Here is a 21,123-nt window from a genome sequence, read left to right as displayed (position 1 = left end):
AAGGGAGTTTCTCCTGGTGTCCTGGCCAACAATTCTTCAGATACAACTGATCATTTATTCCTGTGAAAATATTCCCAGTCAAGATACGAAGGGCATTTGTTTATTACACAGGTGATAATGATATTGCTGAGGGATAATTACATTGATTAGACACATATTCCTTAACCTTTACATAGTGCTTTTTTCCTACCGGGAAGACATCTCAAAGTGCTTAAACAATGCTGGATGGGCACCTGGACTCTTTGAAACAGCAATCCGTTCAGAGGGGAAGGCGGGCAAATCTCACTGAATGGATTGCTCTTTCAAAGAGCATCACAGACACAATGGGTGGAATTTTTCAGTAAATGTAAAGGTGATCCTTTTGCTTTGCAGGTTATGGCTGTCTGCTTATCAGATTGACATCAGACGGCGGTTAGTTCAGCACGAGCAGCTGTACCAGGCAGCTGCGGACAGGCTGGCCGAGCTGAGGCTGCAGGAAGACCTCTGGGTCCTGAAAGAAGCCAAAGTTGTTGGGATGACAACCACAGGTCTGATCATTTTCATCAGTCAGGGTTAACTTACCTTTTTTGTGTGCCTAGACAGCTTGTGAGAGAGAGAGAGAGCGTGAAACTCAGCTCACAGTGAATCTAGTGACTTTGGCGATAATCAGCTTTTATAATGAGATCACTGTACTATCAGTGAGCATTGTCGATCACTAAACTGACCAGTCGTGGAAGTTCGTAAACCCACATGGGATAGATTCAACAGTAGCATCTGCTAACCTCATTCAGTTCATCTTAGGGTGGAAATGGAATGTCAGAATACCTCTGCAGAGGGTCCTCTGGATCTGCTGCTAAACCCTCCATTAGTACATTGCAACATCTCTATAGCAACAACAACAAAATTATATTTGTAAAGCGCCTTTCACGTCGGGAGGACATCCCAGGGTGCTGAATAGTCAGGGATCAGGGCTGGAGCGTGGGCGGGGGCCAGGGTTGGGATGAGGGAGGGAAGAGAGGTAGGAGGGCGGCTGAAGGCACGGTCGAAAAGGAAGGTCTTGAGTCGTGCCTTGAAGGAGGCAAGGGAGGGATCAAGGCGAAGGGTTTGTTGGGTTGGAGTTCCAAAGGGTGGGGGCAGAGAGGCTGAAAGCCCGGCGGCCGATGGTAGGGCAGGTCGGGCGGGAGACATGGAGCAGGCTGGAGCCTGATGAACGGAGGGAGCGGACAGGTTGATAGGGGGTTAGCAGGTCAGAGAGGTAGGAGGGGGCAAGTCCGTGGAGGGCCTTGAAAGTGAAAATAAGGATTTTGAATTCTATCCTCTGAGGGATGTGGAGCGGGGTGAGAGTGGGGGTGATGGGGTCATGGAGCCTCTTGAGGGAGAGTAAATGAGCTGCTGAGTTCTGGATGATCTGCAGCTTGTGGAGGGAAGAGTTGGGGAGGCCAACAAGGAGGGAGTTTCCGTAGTCGAGCCTTGAGGTGACGAATGCGTGACGAATGATGGTTTCAGCGGCCTGAGGGGTGAGGCAGTGGCGGAGTCGGACAATGTTGCGGAGATGGGGGAAGGCAGAGCGGTTCATGGCACAGATATGGCGGAGAAAGGACAGTTGAGGGTTGAACAAGACACCCAGGTTCCTAACTGACTTGGTGAGGTGGAGTGTGCATCCGTGGATACTGATGCTGCCAATGCTTGAGGCACAAAGTAGAGGTTGTCCTGGCTCCACACTTGACGGGCAATGACCAAGTGGAACTTCAAGTTTTGTTAACTTGATCTTCCTGAGTTACGCAGGAGCTGGTAGATTAAAATTTGTCACAGGCTATTTTATTCAAACACTTGGGTGAGTGAAGCAAGGTCAATTAAGCTCAAGTTTTCTATGCCATCAGGTGCGGCTAAATACAGAAAAGTGCTTCAGGAGGTAGGGCCTCGGATTGTGGTGGTGGAGGAAGCAGCTGAGGTTTTGGAAGCACATTTGATAACCACACTGAGCAGTGCATGCCAGCACCTAATTCTGATTGGAGACCATCAACAGGTTAGTTTACAAATCTCCTTCCTTTATACGTGTAATTGTTTACCACCAATCCCCAACAAAATTGTTTTTCCCCCATTCACCTTAGCATGACATTCAAGGATCTAAAATACCTCTATCATATCCCCACTCTGCACCAGAGGAAAAATACCATGTGATGTGTTATGGTGGGACGTTGTCGTGTAAATGCTCCCTACATGATATTATTGTGAATTATTGTGAAATATTATTGTGAAATTTCTCCAGTGATTCAAGAAAGACAACCACTGTCTTGTGAGCACACATGTGATAGCCTTGACAGCGATTGGCGATCTGGCTTTTGATGCTGAGAGTTACACGATTCACGTTGCTAAATCTTTGTTCCTCTTACGTGTTATTGAGACATATTTTGTTTCCTGACAGCTCCGGCCCAGTGCTACTGTGTATGATCTGGCCAGAAACTTCTATCTGGAGGTGTCTTTGTTTGAACGCCTTGTGAAAATGAATGTTCCTTATGTGCGACTGGATTATCAGGTGAGAACTGGGCAGAGACCAAACCCAGGTCAATACTTCAGGGTGCACCAAGACAGTACAACAAGTGGACATTGGTTTAGGGTTGTGAAGCGCAATTTCAGGACAGATGTAAGCAAGATTTCTTTACTCAGAGGGTAATTAATGACTGGAACAGGCTGGCAGGAAGGCTGGTTGAGGTCAGGACACTGGAGTCATTTGTGAAAAAAAACACAGCATATTGCTCCGATGGGAGAGTGGGTATTCTGGAAGGTAGAGATCAGATGGGCTGAATGACGTTCTTCATATGATCCGATTTTGTGAGACATGTATTGAAGATGCTTTGACTGCAGTCTGGTTTCATTCTTCCTGGAATGCGCACATTACTGAGGTCAAAGCACGTAAAGGTGATGTTTTTCTAACTGTTAAATGAAATGTGCGAAGGCTGCTCTGGGCTGCACTCAGCCCTGTGCTGGTGTGATTATCGTTAGTTGCACAATGTAAGTTATTGTACTTCCAAGCACGGCCTATCTCTGCAAGAGGAACACAAGATCAATAGAGGGTTTTTCGCAGTCATACTGATAACTATGATCTGAATGCTCTTACCTCAAGATAAGAAGAACGAATGCTGCTAATTCTGTGGGTTTATTTTTACTGCATCTTGTTCCAGCATCGAATGCGGCCTGAGATAGCGGAGCTGTTGACTCCTCATATCTATGAGCAGCTAGAGAATCACCCATCTGTAATGGAATATGAAAACATCAAGGTTTGAGCTGCATTTCTGGATTGGTGTTCAATATCAGTCATGTCATTTCTAGCGGAACAACAATTCGGTGCAGATTGCAGCATTTCCTCCTGTTTGACCCAAATGTTTCAGTGAAGCATTGCTGATCTGAACTTTGAGAGCCCAGTTTATAATTATAAAAGAACCTTAGAATCTTCAAACACAGTAACAGGGCACTTCACCCATCGAATCTACACTGGTGTGGTTTTCCACATGAGGCAGTCTAATCTCTGTCTCCTGCTTATTCCCCATATTCTCTGATATTCCCCCAATTCAAATATAAATGCAAACTGTTGTTGTTTTTGTTATAATAACCATTAAGAAGAGGTACTAGAGGGTAAGAGGGAGCCCGTGGGACTGTATCACAGTTGAACGAAAAAGAAGTTGGGTCCTTTCAGGAGGAGGAGGAAAGGGAGGAGGAAAAAAAGAATAGACTTATCATCTTAATAATAAGCTTGACAAATCTTTCTTTATCACTCGTCCTTGTGCAGCAAATTAGAAATTTGTGGTATTTGAAATGACCTTCTCTTTGAATTCCTCCTCCTCACAGGGCGTTTCCTCTGACCTCTACTTTCTGGAGCACGATTTCCCTGAAGAGGAAATCCAAGATGGGAAGAGCCATCAGAACCGTCATGAGGCAGCCTTTGTCGTGGCACTGTGTCACTATCTGATCTGCCAGGATTACTCTCCCTCGCAGATCACCATCCTCACCACCTACACAGGACAGCTCTTTTGCCTGCGTAAGATGATGCCGTCCAAGAAGTTTGCCGGGGTGAGAGTCCACGTGGTCGACAAGTACCAGGGAGAGGAAAACGACATTATTTTACTTTCTCTGGTGAGAAGCAACCGAGCGGGTAAGGTCGGGTTCTTGCAGATCGCTAACCGCATTTGCGTGGCTCTCTCGCGCGCCAAGAAAGGTCTTTACTGCATAGGGAACATGAGCATGCTGGCGAACGTGCCCCTCTGGAGCAAAATCATGCACACCTTGCGGGAGAAAGGCAACATCGGGCACTCGCTGATGCTCACTTGTCAGAACCACCCCAAAACGGCCACCCTGGTGTCCAAGGCAGACGATTTCAGCCAGGTGCCCGAAGGGGGCTGCAGCCTGCCATGCAATTTCCGTCTGGACTGCGGCCACGTTTGCACCCGGGCTTGCCACCCGTACGACATGGAGCACAAGAAGTTCAACTGCATGAAGCCCTGCCAGAAGGTGCTCTGCCAGGACGGCCACCGGTGCCCGAGGTCGTGCTACGAGAAGTGCGGCAATTGCCGGGTGAAGGTGGACAAGGTGATCCCGCTGTGCGGTCACCTGCAAAAAGTGCCTTGTTCCATGGACCCGGAAAATTTCTCCTGCAAGGAACCCTGCTCCAAGACCCTCTGGTGCGGCCACCAATGCGTCGCCTCGTGCGGGGAAGACTGCGCCACCTGCACCGTCAAAGTGCCGATCACGCTCAAGTGCAATCACACTCAGGAGGTGGAATGCTACATCAAGGAAGCCGCAAGGATCGGAACCTCGGTGGCCTGCAAAGAGAAGTGCAAGGCCCTGCTGGACTGCGCCCACCAGTGCACGGGCTCCTGCCACCGTTGCTACGAGGGGCGTTTTCACGCCAGCTGCACCCAGCCCTGCAGGCGGCTGCTCATCTGCTCCCACGAGTGCCTGGAGCCCTGCACGAACCAGTGCCCCCCCTGCCGGAGGCCCTGCCAAAATGTGTGCAAGCACAGCAAGTGCGGGAGGAAGTGCGGGGAGCTGTGCACGCCCTGCATAGAGCCGTGCGAGTGGGCCTGCCGCCATTACAGGTGCCAGAGGCTCTGCTCGGAGCCTTGTGACCGGCCTCCCTGCAACGAGCCTTGCAGGAAGAGGCTCAAGTGCGGTCACCCCTGCATCGGCCTGTGCGGGGAACTTTGCCCCAAGAAGTGCCGCGTCTGCCACAACGCCGAAGTCACAGAAATCATGTTCGGCAGCGAGGATGAGCCGGACGCCAGGTTCGTTCAGCTGGAGGACTGCGGCCACATCTTCGAGGTCAGCGGCCTTGACCGCTACATGAACCAGGAGGAAGACGGAGAGGGCACGGTGATCAAGCTGAAGGACTGCCCAAGGTGCCGAACCCCAATCAGGAAAAACCTACGCTACGGATCTATCATAAAGAAGAGTCTCGGCGAAATCGAGAAGGTGAAGAAGATCGTGAAGGGCGACCCTGAGGAAAACATGAGAAACGGGCAACATCTGATGGCAGTGCTGAAGGAACACGCCATCATAGCTCAGCAGTTTCAACTTCAGAATAAAAGACTCTCCTCCGCCCTCCTCTCCTCTGGGATCTCGATGCAGGATTTGAGCGTTGCTGAAAATAAAATAACATTCCTCTCAAGACTGGCGGAACTTAAAAGTCAAGAGGCAAGGCTAAATTTTGACATGAAAGGCAAGTTTATTACAAAGCTGAACGAGTGTCTAAGGTGGTTGGATAAATCTCGCTCAAAATTCACGGGACAGGAGCTCATGGATCTACAAAGCGAAATTCAGCGGATAACATTTCTCGTCGACCTTTACGTCCGGTGTAACATAGCTTCGAGCAGGAAGCTGAACTCCTCAACAGAACAGGACATCAACAGCATACAGATAATTCTTGAAGGTACAAAGAAGTTCACGGAAGAGGAGGAGCAATTTGTTAGGGAGAAAATGGAAAAACTGAAGTCCGTTCTGCCTGCAACCGGGCTCGGTATTTCTGACTGTGACAGGGTAATGATTATCAAGGCGATGGGACTCCGTCAGGGTCACTGGTTCAAATGCCCAAATGGTCATGTCTACGTTATTACTGAATGTGGAGGTGCAATGGAAAAAAGTAAGTGTCCGGATTGCAATGCAACGATTGGGGGTATGGACCATGCTTTAGAGAGCAGCAACCAACTGGCTTCGGAAATGGACGGTGCTCAGCATTCTGCCTGGTCAGACATTGCGAATAATATGATGAACTTTGCAGATCTTCGAAGATTCCTGTAGAAATTTAACGAGGCGGGTGGGGTGGGAGTTGAGGGCGTGATCCCGCTGATTGGTTTCCACGCATTTGATCGTTGGAGGTTGAAACAAACAACCACAAAAACAACCTGTACTGTTTACATTAACATTTTGCTAGCTTTAGCAGAACACCGGCAATTGTGTTGGGACAACTCGCGCTATGCTAATGTTGGAGGTAAATGGGCGGGAAAAACAATTTACTGTGGTAGCTTTCGACTTACAATCGCATCTCAGTATAACTGCATCTCAAGAGAAATCCATTGCTGTGCATTGAAAAATGGATGATCTATAGTGAATTAAAAGGATGTTTGTGGTCCTGAGTTGATTTTGTTGGGGCTCGTATGTCTTGCAGTCAGTACACTGTATTTGTAACCCCCAAATCAAATGAGGGAACATGTTGAACTTTGTAATTCGGTGCCACCCATGCTGTTCATTTTGTAACTATATCGAGTGTTTTTAATGTGTCTCTTATTACAGGGAACATGATTTGGAAGTTACAGTTCTGTAATTTCCTGCAAAATAGCACATTTTGGCCCAAGTGCTCTCAGGCATCCATTACGAGGCTGGAAATAATTTTTTGCTTGTCACGCTGATCGTTAACTATCCAAAGGGACCGACTCACTTTGCTGGGCAGCTTGCTCTCCATTGCTGTGCTGTTTTAATTTCTGACAGGATCTCAGCTGGTTTTTAAAAGTACAGAGATGCTAACGCTGAAAACGTCAAAGGAGTTATGCCACTTTTAGTTTTGCCACTTTTTAAATGAATTTCAGCAGGGGATTAGTCGAAGGGAGGTGACATCTTCCTGGTGGCAGGGGTGCCAGAGAGTGAGGCACTGCACTGGTGGAGAAATATTTTGCATTTTTAGTTATTTGCAATTTTTATATATATATATATATTATATATGGTATATTTTGTTCAGGTTGTCTATGGCAAAGCAAATGCTTGAAGAGCAAACAGCATGGTTATTAAGTGCTAAGAAGTGGGCATTACATAAAGCAGCACATTTAACACTGAAAAATCGGGTCATTCCTTAAAACCACTTAAGAATGGTGGGTGAGCCTCATTTCCTCGCTTCTCACAAATTACTATGGTGCTGCCCCTCCGCCTCTTTCCACCTCTTGCAGCTGCTTCCTTGAACCCATGGAGGCTTCCCTCTGAAAGTGATACTGATGCAGCACACGCCTCCCATTCTTGCTTCCCCCTTTCATTCCCCCCCTCTCCACGTCACCTCGGCACTACAGTCATTGTATGTGCATCGTTACTGACACGTCTCCTACCTCAGGGTTGGACCAGCGAAGCTGCACAATAGGGCCAGGATCGGGGCAGGAAGCGAGTGGCACTTCAGATCTCTTGTGCATTGTGTGAGATTCCAAATCCATGAGAAAATTGGATTTTTTTTTTAAAATTTCAAAATTAAAAACGAGAAACTTCAGCTCCACGAACGAGAAAGTCCGAAATCACTCATTGGGAGTCGCCGTGAATAGGACAGCAAGTTGGTATCTTGGAAATGTTTTATTTCTGAATTCCGTGGCAGGACGAGCAGTTCGAACGTCAGCCCAAACAGAATTCGCCAGAGGTTGAGACTGGGTATCCCGCTGGAGTTTCACAGTCCAATGTTACGAAACAAGTTTTGAAGTGTGAGTCGCAACACTTTGAAAGCCAACCGATGAATTTAGCATTTTTTTTCTTTTTTTTAAAAAAAATCTTGATTAGAGCTTCAAGTAAGTCCCTTAAGTCGAAGTCTAGCATTGAATCAAGGTAAGCAAAGTTGCCAGGTAGTTAGTTTGTTATACAAAACACTTCACTTAGCAAATTGGAGCTGCAAATTTATAGGAAAAGAATGATGTTCTTGTGGCAATGTTTTATTTCAAAACCAGGGCAAATTCAAATTTCTCACGCCTGTCATGATGAAGTTATGTAAAATGATTTATATTCACATTTATGGAATTACTATTTTTGTTTTTATTTTAAATTCTTCCAGTTTAAGTTTTGTCAAGGATGATCGTGTTAGAGATCCTGAGTCTGTGTGTTTTTGTTATTTTAACCCATCGATTATTGAACTTGTACTCGCACCCTTCCTGTGTATTTGACTAGATGATGCTCTTAAAAGAAATCTGAACTGAAGAAAAATTGTAACTGAAGCTGCAGTGTTTTTTTAAAAATAAATCTCGCATAATAAACTAACAAATTGCTAAATAAGTTGTGTGGTTTCTTGTACATTTTTAGTGAGGGTGGCATGTTCTAAATGTTGGATCAGTACACAATGCGCACAATAAATTATTCCACCAAAATGCCTAACAATAGCATTTAGTTGCACTATGGGGTAACATTGCATTCAGTATTGCATGTGGCGCTTTTAGCAAAATGTGACCATAATGGGAAATTCTGTTAGTGGCAGACATTTTCTAAAATGAAAGGTTGGTGCAAGTAACACTGAACAGAAATTTTACCCATATAAGGGGAAAATGTGGGATGCGATAATTAGCACATCAGATCCTCATCTCCACCGCCTGCCCCCAACCATGTCTCATACTCTATATTTAGAGCAATGGAAGTTTAAGGAATAATTATTTACATTTCTGATACTTCAATGAAAATAAGACTTTTAAAATAAACCAGAAATGTATGGGAAAAAGATTTAAATGGACATTTAAATTTGAAAGTGATGCAGTTCGGCTGAACCCTTCCTCATGATAAGCCTTTCATGTGCCCACCGTAATTTGGTGAAGTTACTGCCGGGTGTAGCAGTGGGTCATACAGACCCTAAATCCCAGATCTCAGTAAGGAGAGGGCATAAAATCAACAATTTGCCTTAGCGGCTCTGGGCTCGAGAGGGGGAAAATTAACCGGGATTTGCAATGTCTGTGTGGACATCGCATGAGACCTTGGCTGTGATGCTTTTTATAGGTTCGACGACCCTACCCACGCTCACCGTGAAAGTAATGCGAGAACGGTAATCGCCGTCGTCATGAAAATCACCCGATGCTTGACCACGTATGGCAACGTTGATTCTTAGCTTCTTTTGTGAGGCGGGTGTTGTGACCTGCGCGGAAACCCATCAACACGCTGAAGAGCCTCCAAACCAAACGACTGTGGGTTCCACCCACCGTAGAACCCATTGCAGTGTGTCCCACGTAAGTTGCCCCCCACACTCCCACATTTTTTCAACCTCGATTCACTTATTAAACGTGGACCAAGCATTTAGCTTCCCGTGGGCTTAAAAAAAGGCTCGAGGGGACCCGCCCCAGAGTGTGCTTTGGGGGTAACTGCCACCGTTCAGCGAGTACGTCACTCGGCATTGATGAGCTCTGACCCTCACCCTGGGGGGGGGGGGGGGCGGTGAGCCCTGACCCTCACCCTGGGCGGGGGGGGGGGCGGTGAGCACTGACCCTCACTCTGGGGAGGGTGGTGAGCCCTGACCCTCACCCTGGGGGGGGCGATGAGCCCTGACCCTCACCCTGGGGGGGGGGAAACGGTGAGCCCTGACCCTCACCCTGGGGGGGGGGGCGGTGAGCCCTGACCCTCACCCTGGGGGGGGGGGGGACGGTGAGCCCGGACCCTCACCCTGGGGGGGGGACGGTGAGCCCGGACCCTCACCCTGGGGGGGGGGACGGTGAGCCCTGACCCTCACCCTGGGGGGGGGGGGGGACGGTGAGCCCTGACCCTGGGGTCAGTGAGCCCTGACCCTCACCCTGGGGGGTGCAGTCAAAGGTGAGGGCCAGGGACGGGGTCACTAACAGGAGGGGGCGGGGCCAGTATCAGGGGCGGGGCCAGTGTCGGGGGCGGAGCTGGTGCCACGTACGTCACAGGAGGCGGGGCACGTGCCCTGTGTGTGTGTGTGGGGGGGGGGCGTCACTGTCGGGGGCGGGGCGAAGGCGGGGGTCAGGGGTCGGTCCCTGTCGCGCACGCGCTCTGTGTGTCTCTCTCTCTCTCTCTCTCTGGGTGGCGGGCAATGGCGGCCCCGGGGAGCGAGGATCTCAGGCTCCCGCTGCGGAACCTCGGCTGCAGCCTCAGGCCGGCGGCGGCGCAGCTGAGAGGTGAGAGGCCCCCAGGCCGCCTCGGGCTCGAGTGAGCCGCGTGTCCGGGTCCGCCAGATCCTAACTCACTCCCCCCCCACCCAGTCTGTACCTCACACTGCCCCCCCCCCACACACCTCACACCCCCCCCCCCCAGTCTGTACCTCCCCCCCCCACAGTCTGTACCTCACACTGCCCCCCCCCCCACACACCTCACACCCCCCCCCCCCCCACAGTCTGTACCCCCCCCCCCCCACCCCCCCCAGTCTGTACCTCACACTCCCCCACAGTCTGTACCTCCCCCTCCCCCACAGTCTGTACCTCACACTCCCCCCCCCCACCCACCTCACACCCCCCCCCCCCCCCCCAGTCTGTACCTCACACTCCCCCCCCAGTCTGTACCTCACCCCCCCCCCAGTCTGTACCTCACACTCCCCCCACAGTCTGTACCTCACACCCCCCCCAGTCTGTACCTCCCCCCCCCCAGTCTGTACCTCACACTCCCCCCCACAGTCTGTACCTCACACTCCCCACCACCTCCCCCCCCCCAGTCTGTACCTCACACTCCCCCCCCCCCAGTCTGTACCTCACACTCCCCCCCCCCACAGTCTGTACCTCACACTCCCCCCACAGTCTGTACCTCCCCCCCCCCCCCCCCCCCCCCCCCAGTCTGTACCTCACACTCCCCCCCCCCCAGTCTGTACCTCACACTCCCCCAGTCGTACCTCACACCCCCCCCCCCACAGTCTGTACCTCACACTCCCCCCCCACAGTCTGTACCTCCCCCCCCCACAGTCTGTACCTCACACTCCCCCTCCCCCCAGTCTGTACCTCACACCCCCCCCCACAGTCTGTACCTCACACTCCCCCCCCCCCCCCCAGTCTGTACCTCACACTCCCCCCCCCACAGTCTGTACCTCACACCCCCCCCCACAGTCTGTACCTCACCCCCCCCCCCCCACAGTCTGTACCTCCCCCCCCCCCAGTCTGTACCTCACACTCCCCCACAGTCTGTACCTCACACTCCCCCCCAGTCTGTAACTCCCCCTCACCTTAGTCTGTAACTCACACTCTCACCCCAGTCTGTCACTCACTACCCGTCACCCACGCGACTGTTTATCTTCCGGCTCTTGGGTTTCCCTCCATCACATGAAACTCTTCTGGACCTTATCCTTGCGGAAGATGCTGTATAGCCACTGTAATAAGGACAGCCTAGTAGTGAGTTACAGGCTGTCAGTGGGTTAACTCAGGGCAAAGCAAGTGCACTTCTTATAAGTTTTGTTTTAAAAGAAAATAATAAAAAAAAATTCCTTTTCTGAAAAATCTTTAAAATTGTGATGCCAAATGTCCTTTTTCCTTACAGAAGGAGAATCGTTCTGGAACTCTGAAGATTTTGACTTGCAGTTCTTCTGGAATACCCTGGGTCTGACACTTGACACTTAAAACTGAGAGAGGGGAAAGGCAGATCGTGACCTGCGCAGTGGGTTGTAAGGGGAGAGCTGGTGCATTCTAAGTGTGGCTTATGGTTTATACTGTTTAAAGTTGTAGTTCTCTTCGGTACTAGAGTTTAATTCGGGATCTGAATAATCTGTGACAGACTTATGTGGAGTCCTGTAGCTCAGTGGTTAGAGCACTCGCTTTGCAAGTGGGAGACCTGAGTTCAATACCAGGCACAGGGCGAAACCTTGGGCAAGTTTCCTTACTCCACACAGAGCCTAATAATAATCCCTCCAAAACCCCAAACAATAATAAATTGGCCATTTTCAATCTACGACTGTTTGTGGGACATTGCTGTGCGCAATTGGCTGCCGGGTTCGCCCACAAATATATACAGTCAATTCACTTTACAGTGTGTTCTGTGAAGCGCTTTGGGACGTCCTCCCGACGTGAAAAGCGCTATATCAAATGCAAGGATTATTTATTTATTATTGCTGAAATATTCTTCATTATTAAAATATTATTAAAATGTTGAGGCGGTTTTATGCAAATGTTAGTTTCATTAGTTTGTCTCGTGTCTGTCACTTTATTAGGATTGCCTGATAATCCTTTATTAATGCTGGTTGAAAGAAGGGACAGCAAGGTGAGGGGTGGGGAGCATGTGCATTATTAGGGGGTGGTCTAGGTGTGAGGCAGGAGTGAACGTGTAATACAGGACTGATTTGATGTTGAGTAAGATCTGGTCTCAGCTTTCTTTTCTAGTTTTATTACAGAGTATTTGAGACCTTTCTGGTCTTCCTATTGTCACAGACTATTGAAGAGACTGTGTTTAGTTCTGATGTTGTCCCTTAGGGTGTTTGAACTCACAGTCTTGTGATCTAGGCTGACACTGCAATGCGGCGCTGGGGTTCATTGCCACAGATCCTGTCCTTCAGATGAGACATTACACCTAGGTCCCATCTGCAATTGGCTGCCGCGTTTCGCCCACAAATATATGGTCAATTCACTTTACAGTCTATTCTGTGAAGCGCTCTGAGACATCGAGAAGATGTGAAAAGCGCTATATCAAATGCAAGGATTATTATTATTATTATCTGCCTGTTCAGGTGGACATCAAAGCTCCTATTTCACTCTTCGAAAAGAGAAGGACATTTTTCCTGATGTCCTGGCCAAAAATCCTCCAGATATAAATTAGTCATTCATGGCTGTTTTAGGGGACATTGTGTGCAAATTAGCAGTTGAGTTTGAGTCATTACACAGTAAATTATGTAAATCACTTGGAGACACGACAAGGCGCTATATCAAATGCAAGGTTTATTTTATTAACCAGTTAAGCTGTGCCAAAATAGTAAATGACTCTTTTCTAAATTGTGATTCCAACAAGTGTTGCTTTTAATTTCTTACAGAAGAATTGTCTAATTGTTTTCCTTGCTGCTTCTTGTAGATGAATGTTTCAAAGCTATATCACAAGAAGCAACAAAGCTCAGTCTCCTCTTTTCAAAGCCACCCTTGCCATCTGCGAATGTGAGTGAACTTGTCAGTACGACTTGAGATTTTCCACATTAGAATCGGTCCACAACTTCATTCAAATTTTCTTTTCTGCCCAGGACTGTCAGAAACTGGCTGATGACATTCAAAAGAGCATTCTTAATTTATCCACAGTGTACTACTGGTTACCCAAGAGTCAAGGCAAGTGCTGTTATTCAATAAAGTCTCCTCCTGCCATAGCATCATTATGACCTAACCTGTAGAATGGATCAAGGAATAGAAACATGAAGTGGTACGAATTGATACACCCTGTACATTTTGGTATATAATCTATTGAAATGTTGCTCGATTTTTTAAAAAAAAAGTGGGTTGCATAAGTTAATAACCAGGGATCCAACCTTGCAATTTATTTAGGTTTTTTAGAGCAGAAATGAGGATCAGTTTTGTGCTGATGGCTTCACAATCATTGCAGGATATAAGTAACCGCGGTTTGTGTTTTGCATGTGGCTAGTAAGAGGGTAACTGACAGAACATAACTGACATGTCTCTTGTCTCCAGGCGTGACTCTACGACGACTAGTTCGAGATGCTGCAGTAGAGATAGTGGAGGGAGTCATTCAGCTTGTGGATGTGATACTGAATACGCCACTTCAGAGGTGCCAACTTTAAATAATCATCGCTCAGTGTTGAGAATTTGCATGGCAGAAAAACAAAAGCGCAATGGTAGTCAGAACGCAATGTGTACTCAATTTGGGTTTCCTGGCAGCCTTTGTGTAACAAATGATGTAAAATTTTTGACCACTTTCTTGAAGGGACTGACTGGCTTGCTGTGGGATAGTTCCATTGGTATCCAGAAGTGACTGTATTACTGGGATCTTAGACAGTCGGGGCAGCAGGCCATTTAATCATGGAAGGCATTATAGCTGAGTTACATTCTGTCCTCCCCTGATATCCCCACACGTGTACTGTCCTGCAGGGGTCACTGGTTAACAAGCAGTGGCCTTGATGGAAAATTTCTCTCCCTAGACCTGAGACAATTCGTGTCTTCCTTCAATACTTAATAATAAAATTGCAACATGTAACCAGGACTTAGAATTTCCTTCAAGTTTTAATGTTCTTCAAAATGTAGCCCCAACGAAAAGATTTCTACAACTTGAAGGTCAGATGCAATTTGCTATCAAAAAAGAGATTTAGCCATTATTACAGAGGAAAACTGACATGGTAAAACTCAACTAAATTCTGTTGGAGGCGAAACACCATTGCGATCAGTTATTTATATATTTTTGTGCCATTTTGTGTCAGGATGTATTCTGAGGGCTGCCTTTTTGTTTTAGTGAAATGCTACTCGTGTCATTAGTCCTTTGCTGCGATCGTGTTTTTTGTTTGTGCAATCCAGGATGTTTGAATTTCTATTGGTCTGTTACATTGGCACTTTATTTGGTTTCAGTTTGTCACAGGACCAGCTGATGTCCACTGGTGGAGTTTGGGAAGCTTGCGATCAATTTACTCGGATACCAAAAGGTGGCGTGAATGTGTAAATTTCGAAAGGTGCTCGCTATGCATCTCTCAGATGAGAAATTATTTTGTAATTATGAATGTAAAAACAGAGGAAAATGCAAATAAAATATTGCAAATAAATAGCAAATAAATTCAAGATCCCAGTGTTCCTTTTATTAAAGTTTGGTAAATGAATCATTAAAAATAGGTCTGTGCCAGTAATTGACTAACAGCTCTACCTGTGGTTGAATTACTGGCAAATTATGAACTCCAACTTGGAGTTAACTAATCAAGATATTGACCTTATCACAATTTCTTTATTGGGAATCCATATTCCTTGTCTCTATCAGAAACAACCTTCAACTGTTTACGAGTAATAACAGAAGGAATTTACCCCCAAGAATCTAAATGTTTGCAGAGTTTTCACAGAGCTCCTATAATAGTTTGATTTCACTGTGGTCCGTATGTACGTTATGTGCTTTTGTTCCTTTTTCTGTGAATTACTCTTGTAACTTTTTTTTGGGCTGTTACTTTTATCAGTTGTAATCAATTCGCTTTTTGGTTGATCTAGCCAAGTGTGAGACGCAATTGATATCCGATTTGTCCTTGTGTCCCACAGATAACAAGGCAGCTGTTTTATCCGTAATGTCGTCCTATGCTTCCGTTGTAAAAGATGCTTTGGAGGAAATGGAACAGGTAAAAACAAAAGGTTGCTCCAGCTTGCTCTCAGATTGGTTCCCACTGCCAATCTTCTCGTCTTCCTGGGCGGTGTGTTCTGTTTATTCAATTATGTGTTGAGTAATTTAAATCTGAGCTGTCTATTCTCTTTTTCACATGCTGTGGTCTGGTTATCAGGTGTCCAGACCAATCTGTGGTCGTCGTTCCATCTGGCTCTTGCTTTCCCATAGAGATTCAGATGTTTGCTACTTGGTGTCTCACAAGAGTAGCACTTTGAGAAGAGTAGGCATTTCAGCCTATGCTCCACTATTGTACCTGTGTGTTGATGCCTTCAGTGTATCACATTTAGGATAATATAACTGCGAGTTGATCTGGACATCATTCACTGACTTAACCACTTATTGTAGTAGCTGTATTTTGCCACTCTGTGGTGCTGTAACCATTGCTGCAATGCCCTGATAGTGTTTAATTTGGTATGGATCAACTTCACCACTGCACTGATGCTCCATAATTATATTTGCTTCCGCCAAAAAATACACAGTCACATTTTACAGTAAATCTTATGAAGTACTTTGAGACATCCTCCCGATGTGAACGGCCCCATATCAAATGCAAGGGTTGTTATTTGTTCCTTGTGAAGATGAAAGATCAAGAACAACAACAACAACAAGATTCCATTTATAGAGCGCCTTTCACGTCAGGAGGATGTCCCAAAGCGCTGGACAGTTGGGTCAGGACCCGAGCAGGGGGGAAATGGTCAGGGTGAGGGGAGGGAAGGGAGGGAACGTGGAGGGGGTAGAGAGTTGAGAGGGGAGCTGAAGGCTCGGTCAAAGAGAAAGGTCTTGAGACCGGCCTTGAAGGAGGAAAGGGAGGAGGCGGCGAAGGCACTGGGGGATAGAGTTCCAGAGCCTCGGGGCTGAGAGGCTGAAGGCCCGGCCACCGATGGTAGGGCGGTTGGGGCGGGGGATGTGGAGCAGACCGGAGCCAGAGGAACGGAGGGTATGGGCGGGTAGGCAGGGGGATAGTAGGTCAGAGAGGTAGGAGGGAGCGAGGCCGTGAATGGTCTTATAGGTGAGGATGAGGACCTTGAAATCGATCCTCTGGGGGAATGGGGAGCCAGTGGAGGCGAGCGAGGGTGGGAGTGATGTGGTCGCGGTGTCTGGTGCGGGACAGTACACGAGCTGCAGAGTTCTGAATGACCTGCAGTGTGGAGGGAGGTGCCGGGAAGGCCGGCGAGGAGAGAGTTCCCATAGTCCAGCCTTGAGGTGATAAAGGTGTGGACCAGAGTTTCAGCAGCGTGAGGGGTGAGGTAGTGCCGTAGTCTGGCGATGTTCTGGAGGTGATGGAAGGCGGTGCCAGTTATGGCGCGGATGTGGGGAAGAAAGGACAACTCAGGGTCGAACAGAACCCCGAGGTTCCTGACGGCTTTGAGAGGTGGAGAGTGCAGCCTTGGATGCTGATGCTGATGCCGGTGCGGAGGCGCTGAGGCCACCAGGACATCGGTGGTCGTGGAGTTGAGGGGAGAGGAGGAAAGGTAGAGTTGGGAGTCATCCGCATACATGTGGAAGTTAACCCCATGTCTGCGGATGATGTCACTAAGGGGGAGCATATAGAGGGTGAAGAGAAGGGGACTGAGGACAGAGCCCTGAGGGACACCGCACGAGACAGTGCGGGAGGTGGAGGAAAAACCGTTTGTGGAAAGTGCGGGGAGTGGAGGAAAAGCCATTTGTGGAAGAAGTTAGCCGGATGTTAGAAAACATTATCACAAAGTCAAAATCTATAGTTGTTTTGAGCTCCTTTGTTAATAAATTGATGGATGAGATTACTTTGATCGCATTCAGACATGTAATTTTTTCACCTGAAATAGAGACTTTCAAATGTTGTGGTAAATTACAGATATGGTCAACATTTGGATAATGTTTTTTCACTCTTGGTTATCCCCTGGATTAATTTAAACATCCAAATTACATTTGTATAGTGCCTTTCATGTCGTGAGGACTTCTCAAGGCGCAGGACAGTGTACAGCACTTCAGACCCGAGCTGGGGTCAGGGGGGGAGAAGGGAGGGGAGGGGAAGGGGGGTGGCCGATGGCATGGTTGAAGAGGAAGGTCTGGACGCGGGACTTGAAGAACTTGAAGGAGGCTAAGGAGGGGCTGAGGCGGAGAGATTGGGGAATGGAATTCCAGATGTTTGGGGCAGAGTGGCTGAAGGCTCTCCCGCCAATGGTGGGGCGGGTGGGTCGGAAGACGTGGAGCAGGCTATGTGTGTGTGGACAGTATTGAAGAATAATTGAAGAAGAATTTTGGGATAAGTATACTGAGATAAACAAGTACTCCACAGGACACTAATGGAGAGAGAATAGCTTATGAGGGGAAGGAGGGGAGGTGTAAACAGACATTGACTCAGAGTTGTCCCTGCGAGAATTGAGAGAGGTTAGAAACATTTTGATCTGGAGAATTATTTGATCATGAAACACATGATCATGAAACCACATGTGGTTATTGAGACTGAGACTCATTTACAATTCATTGAATAATCACTTGAAGAGGACCACTAATTTATGACTATAAGTTTTATGGCTGATATCACATTGATAGACATTGGAACATGCGCATTTAAGAACCACAACTGCAGTAAAGCTTAAGGATTAACACGTTGCCTGTGCTGCTTAGAGAATGAGACATGTTTGTTTTCTGTAATTCACAGGCTCAGCATGAAGATAATCCCGATCCATTCAGTGACATTTTAGATGATGGAGATTTAGACGCGCGGGGAAATCAGGATACTTACTGGTCTGAGGCAGATCGGCAGGTCATGGCTCCCTGTTTAGGGTTGATGAAGGCATCCAAAGCGTGTCTGAAAAAGGTCTCTGGTGCAGTGAAAGCTCACGGAAAGACAGACAACTTGCAGCATATAGCACAGCTGGATGACTTAGCGGATGTTACCAATGAGATCAGTCCCAGGTAAGTTGTATTTGATTCTAGACTGGGTAACACGTTAGAGTGGAATTTAATGTACTGTGAGAGGATGCAGGGGACAATATCTTACCAATGTAGATCGTATAAGCGTGCCACTTCTGGTAAAGATAACTGGGCTGAAGGTATTTCATCTGAACCTATGTTGTGATCCAGTTACACGTTTCATGTAATTGTTACATACATGAGACCTAACTGTGGAACCTGCCCAGCCCAATTGTTCTCTTGATTTGTGTGATGGTTATTCCATTTATTGTATACCTGTTCATCGGGCAGCAATGAACTGAAATACTTCTTTCCTCCCTCAGTATTGATGATTTGGCTTTAAGTCTGTATCCTCCAATGAGCCACACTGCAGTACGATTCAACGTGAGTACTTGAGTAGCTTGTAAGAGAATGAACAAATCAATTAAAACAGCTGAAGTAACTTAGCTGTTCAGCGGTAAAATTTGTACCCTTTCTCCATAGTTTTAATTCTAGGCGGTGTGTCTGAGGAACCACAGTGCTTTGGAAAAATGTAATGTGACCTCTTGTACTTTGGGTTCGAGTTTAGTTTTGTTTTTCTGACAGTTGTTGAGCACAGAGATGAAGCACCTCCGTACAGTGAAAGGACCATCAAAACAGTGGTCTTACCCAAAGCCATCGTCCTGTACGTACTCGAAGGTTACCTGCTCAACTTCTTGTTAACTCAGTGAATGGAAAATTGCAGGTGGGACCTTATGTGTCTGTGCTATTCAGCACTATAGGCCCGTCATGGCTGATTGCAAAGGATGTGCTCGCCTGCAACCAGATACACAGCAAGAATGTAGAATTTCTGCCAGAAGATTGCACCCAGTGCTTTTGGCTGCTTTAATTATATTTTTAAACCATTCTTTAACGTTTGCATATTTGTTTTCAGGCGGCAAATCTGGCTTCTATCCTGAAGAAAGTTCTGGAAATAACCAAGTGAGTTCGATGAAGCGCTGAGAAATTTAGGATTGTTTTGAGATGGTTTAATTCAATTATTTAATTGAGTTGAACATTCCAGCACCCTTTTTTCCCTCTTTCCCCCCCACCATCCTCAACATTGTTTCATAATAATAATCGTTGCATTGATACAGAGCCTTATCACGTCTTCGAGACGTCTCAAAGCGCTTCACAGAATATACTGTAAATTGTCTGTGTATTTTGTGGGGTAAACGCGGTAGCCAATTGTGCACAGCAGTGTCCCCCAAACAGTCATGGATTGAGTGACCAAATTATTATTTTTATTTATTTTCTGAGAGATTAATCTCAGAAAACTCTCAGATTAATCTCCCCAGAAAAGCCAATTGATTTAACAACCGGGTTCCTACTTCTTGCTAGGAACAAGGAAACGTACTCATTTTGCATTGCTCGGGAATTGAAGCCAGGTCCTCTCACTTGCGAGGCGAGCGCTCTAATCACTAAGCTACAGGACTCCATGTCATGACTGTTTGTCATTGCTGTGCGCAAATTGGTTTGTCTATAAAATACAGTCACTGCACGATGCATTACAAATTCTCTAAAAGTGCTTTAATGTCGCAATAACGTGATAAGGAGCTATATCAAATGCAAAAGATTATTATTAATGTAATGAGTGATATAGCATCGGAATGGATCATTCAGCTCAACTGGTCCATGCTGGTCTTTATACTGTATATGATATGGGAGCAGGAAAAGCGACTCATTCCTGGGTCCATTTTTAATGCCAACACTTTGTACTGCAAGAAACATTGAGGTTGAATTGGATTTCGCCCACAAATACAGTCAATTCACTTTACAGCATATTCTGTGAAGAGCTTTGAGACGCCTAGAAGACGTGAAAATCACTATATCAAACGCAAGGACTATTATAAACTATGTTAATTGTTCTGCAGCTTGAGGTGTGTTTTTAAAAATAAAATCAGGAAGTCACACACTCTACAGGACTCTCATGTGCTGAACTGTTTCCATTTGGTATTAACACCTATTCCTGTTCTTACAGGTTCTGTCATGTGTGTTCTGAGTCAGAGGCCAACTGGGTGGAATTTCTAAATGCAGCCATCGATCACAACATAGGCAAAGTAAAGAATTTAACGCAGGGTAGTATTTAACCAACAAGAGATGTTTACAGCCGAGTGCTGTGTTCAGAAAATCCTTGGGCTGGAAAGAGAAGAGCAGCAAATGAATGATGGCGATTACTGCTACCACTGTTTGTTTAAATATATCCGACTATCATTGCTGTGCTATCCTGGGGCCATTTACTGTTGATATACTGAAGTGCTTGCATGTACTGCTGAATTTATGAATTTAGCAAGATCATTAATGCTTTCAAAACTGCAGTAGAATTTTCAACAGTAAATTCAGCTTTTAACACAAGGCTCGACTTTTCAATTCCACCCCCGAATATAATTGGGAACAAAAGGCAATAGTTAGTAAGGACACTGGGACCTGGTCTTCGACCACTCCGGATTTTAAGGGCTTAAAATCTGATGGCTTTCAGGCTCGTATGTGAAGTGAGTTTGTCCAGCCCCAGACCAGTATTCAGTCGACACGAGTCCACAGAGTAAAACTGCCTGCAGTTCAATACGAATTTCCCCTAAAAGACTTTCAGTGCTCTATGTATGCCTGCTTCAGTGTATTATGGAATTCAATCCATATGCTTTAGTCTGGCGTTTGAGTCAAAAGTGATTTAATATGAGATTTCCATGAAAATCCTTGAATGTATGGTCACTGCGATAGTGATTAAATAAAGCAATTTTGGATTAA

At 46.7% G+C, this 21,123-nt stretch overlaps 2 protein-coding genes across 3 annotated transcripts in view; both read left to right on the top strand.

The window, feature by feature from the left end:
- Positions 1–8,481, top strand: part of znfx1 (zinc finger, NFX1-type containing 1) — a 36,659-nt gene extending 28,178 nt beyond the window's left edge. For both annotated transcript variants that reach the window (XM_042341683.1, XM_042341684.1), the window contains exons 10-14: positions 373–527; positions 1,860–2,005; positions 2,405–2,515; positions 3,162–3,257; positions 3,826–8,481. In XM_042341683.1, coding sequence (XP_042197617.1) covers positions 373–527; positions 1,860–2,005; positions 2,405–2,515; positions 3,162–3,257; positions 3,826–6,270 — 2,953 coding nt within the window. In that variant the 3' untranslated portion in view covers positions 6,271–8,481. The remainder of the gene's footprint in view (positions 1–372; positions 528–1,859; positions 2,006–2,404; positions 2,516–3,161; positions 3,258–3,825) is intronic.
- Positions 8,482–10,162: 1,681 nt separating this feature from the next.
- Positions 10,163–21,123, top strand: ccndbp1 (cyclin D-type binding-protein 1). The gene is made up of 11 exons (XM_042341878.1): positions 10,163–10,322; positions 11,665–11,724; positions 13,183–13,262; positions 13,346–13,427; positions 13,785–13,881; positions 14,673–14,746; positions 15,342–15,418; positions 18,107–18,363; positions 18,684–18,744; positions 19,274–19,320; positions 20,360–21,123. Exons 1-11 carry the CDS (start codon positions 10,238–10,240, stop codon positions 20,466–20,468), a joined length of 1,029 nt encoding a protein of 342 aa, XP_042197812.1. The 5' UTR covers positions 10,163–10,237; the 3' UTR covers positions 20,469–21,123.

The sequence above is a fragment of the Callorhinchus milii genome, unplaced genomic scaffold, assembly GCF_018977255.1.
Source record: "Callorhinchus milii isolate IMCB2004 unplaced genomic scaffold, IMCB_Cmil_1.0 Scaffold18, whole genome shotgun sequence".
Classification (NCBI taxonomy): Eukaryota; Metazoa; Chordata; class Chondrichthyes; order Chimaeriformes; family Callorhinchidae; genus Callorhinchus; species Callorhinchus milii.
The sequence above is the reverse complement of the archived record's forward strand: the minus strand, read 5'-3'. Positions and strand labels throughout refer to the sequence as shown.

What these genes read in the sequence shown, in the direction of transcription:
- ccndbp1 (XM_042341878.1), top strand. Translation starts at nt 10,238, where the DNA reads ATGGCGGCCCCGGGGAGCGAGGATCTCAGGCTCCCGCTGCGGAACCTC. An exon ending in CACCCTTGCCATCTGCGAAT is followed by an intron (nt 13,263 to 13,345) that starts GTGAGTGAACTT and finishes TTTTCTGCCCAG; the next exon opens with GACTGTCAGAAACTGGCTGA. An exon ending in ATTTACTCGGATACCAAAAG is followed by an intron (nt 14,747 to 15,341) that starts GTGGCGTGAATG and finishes TGTGTCCCACAG; the next exon opens with ATAACAAGGCAGCTGTTTTA.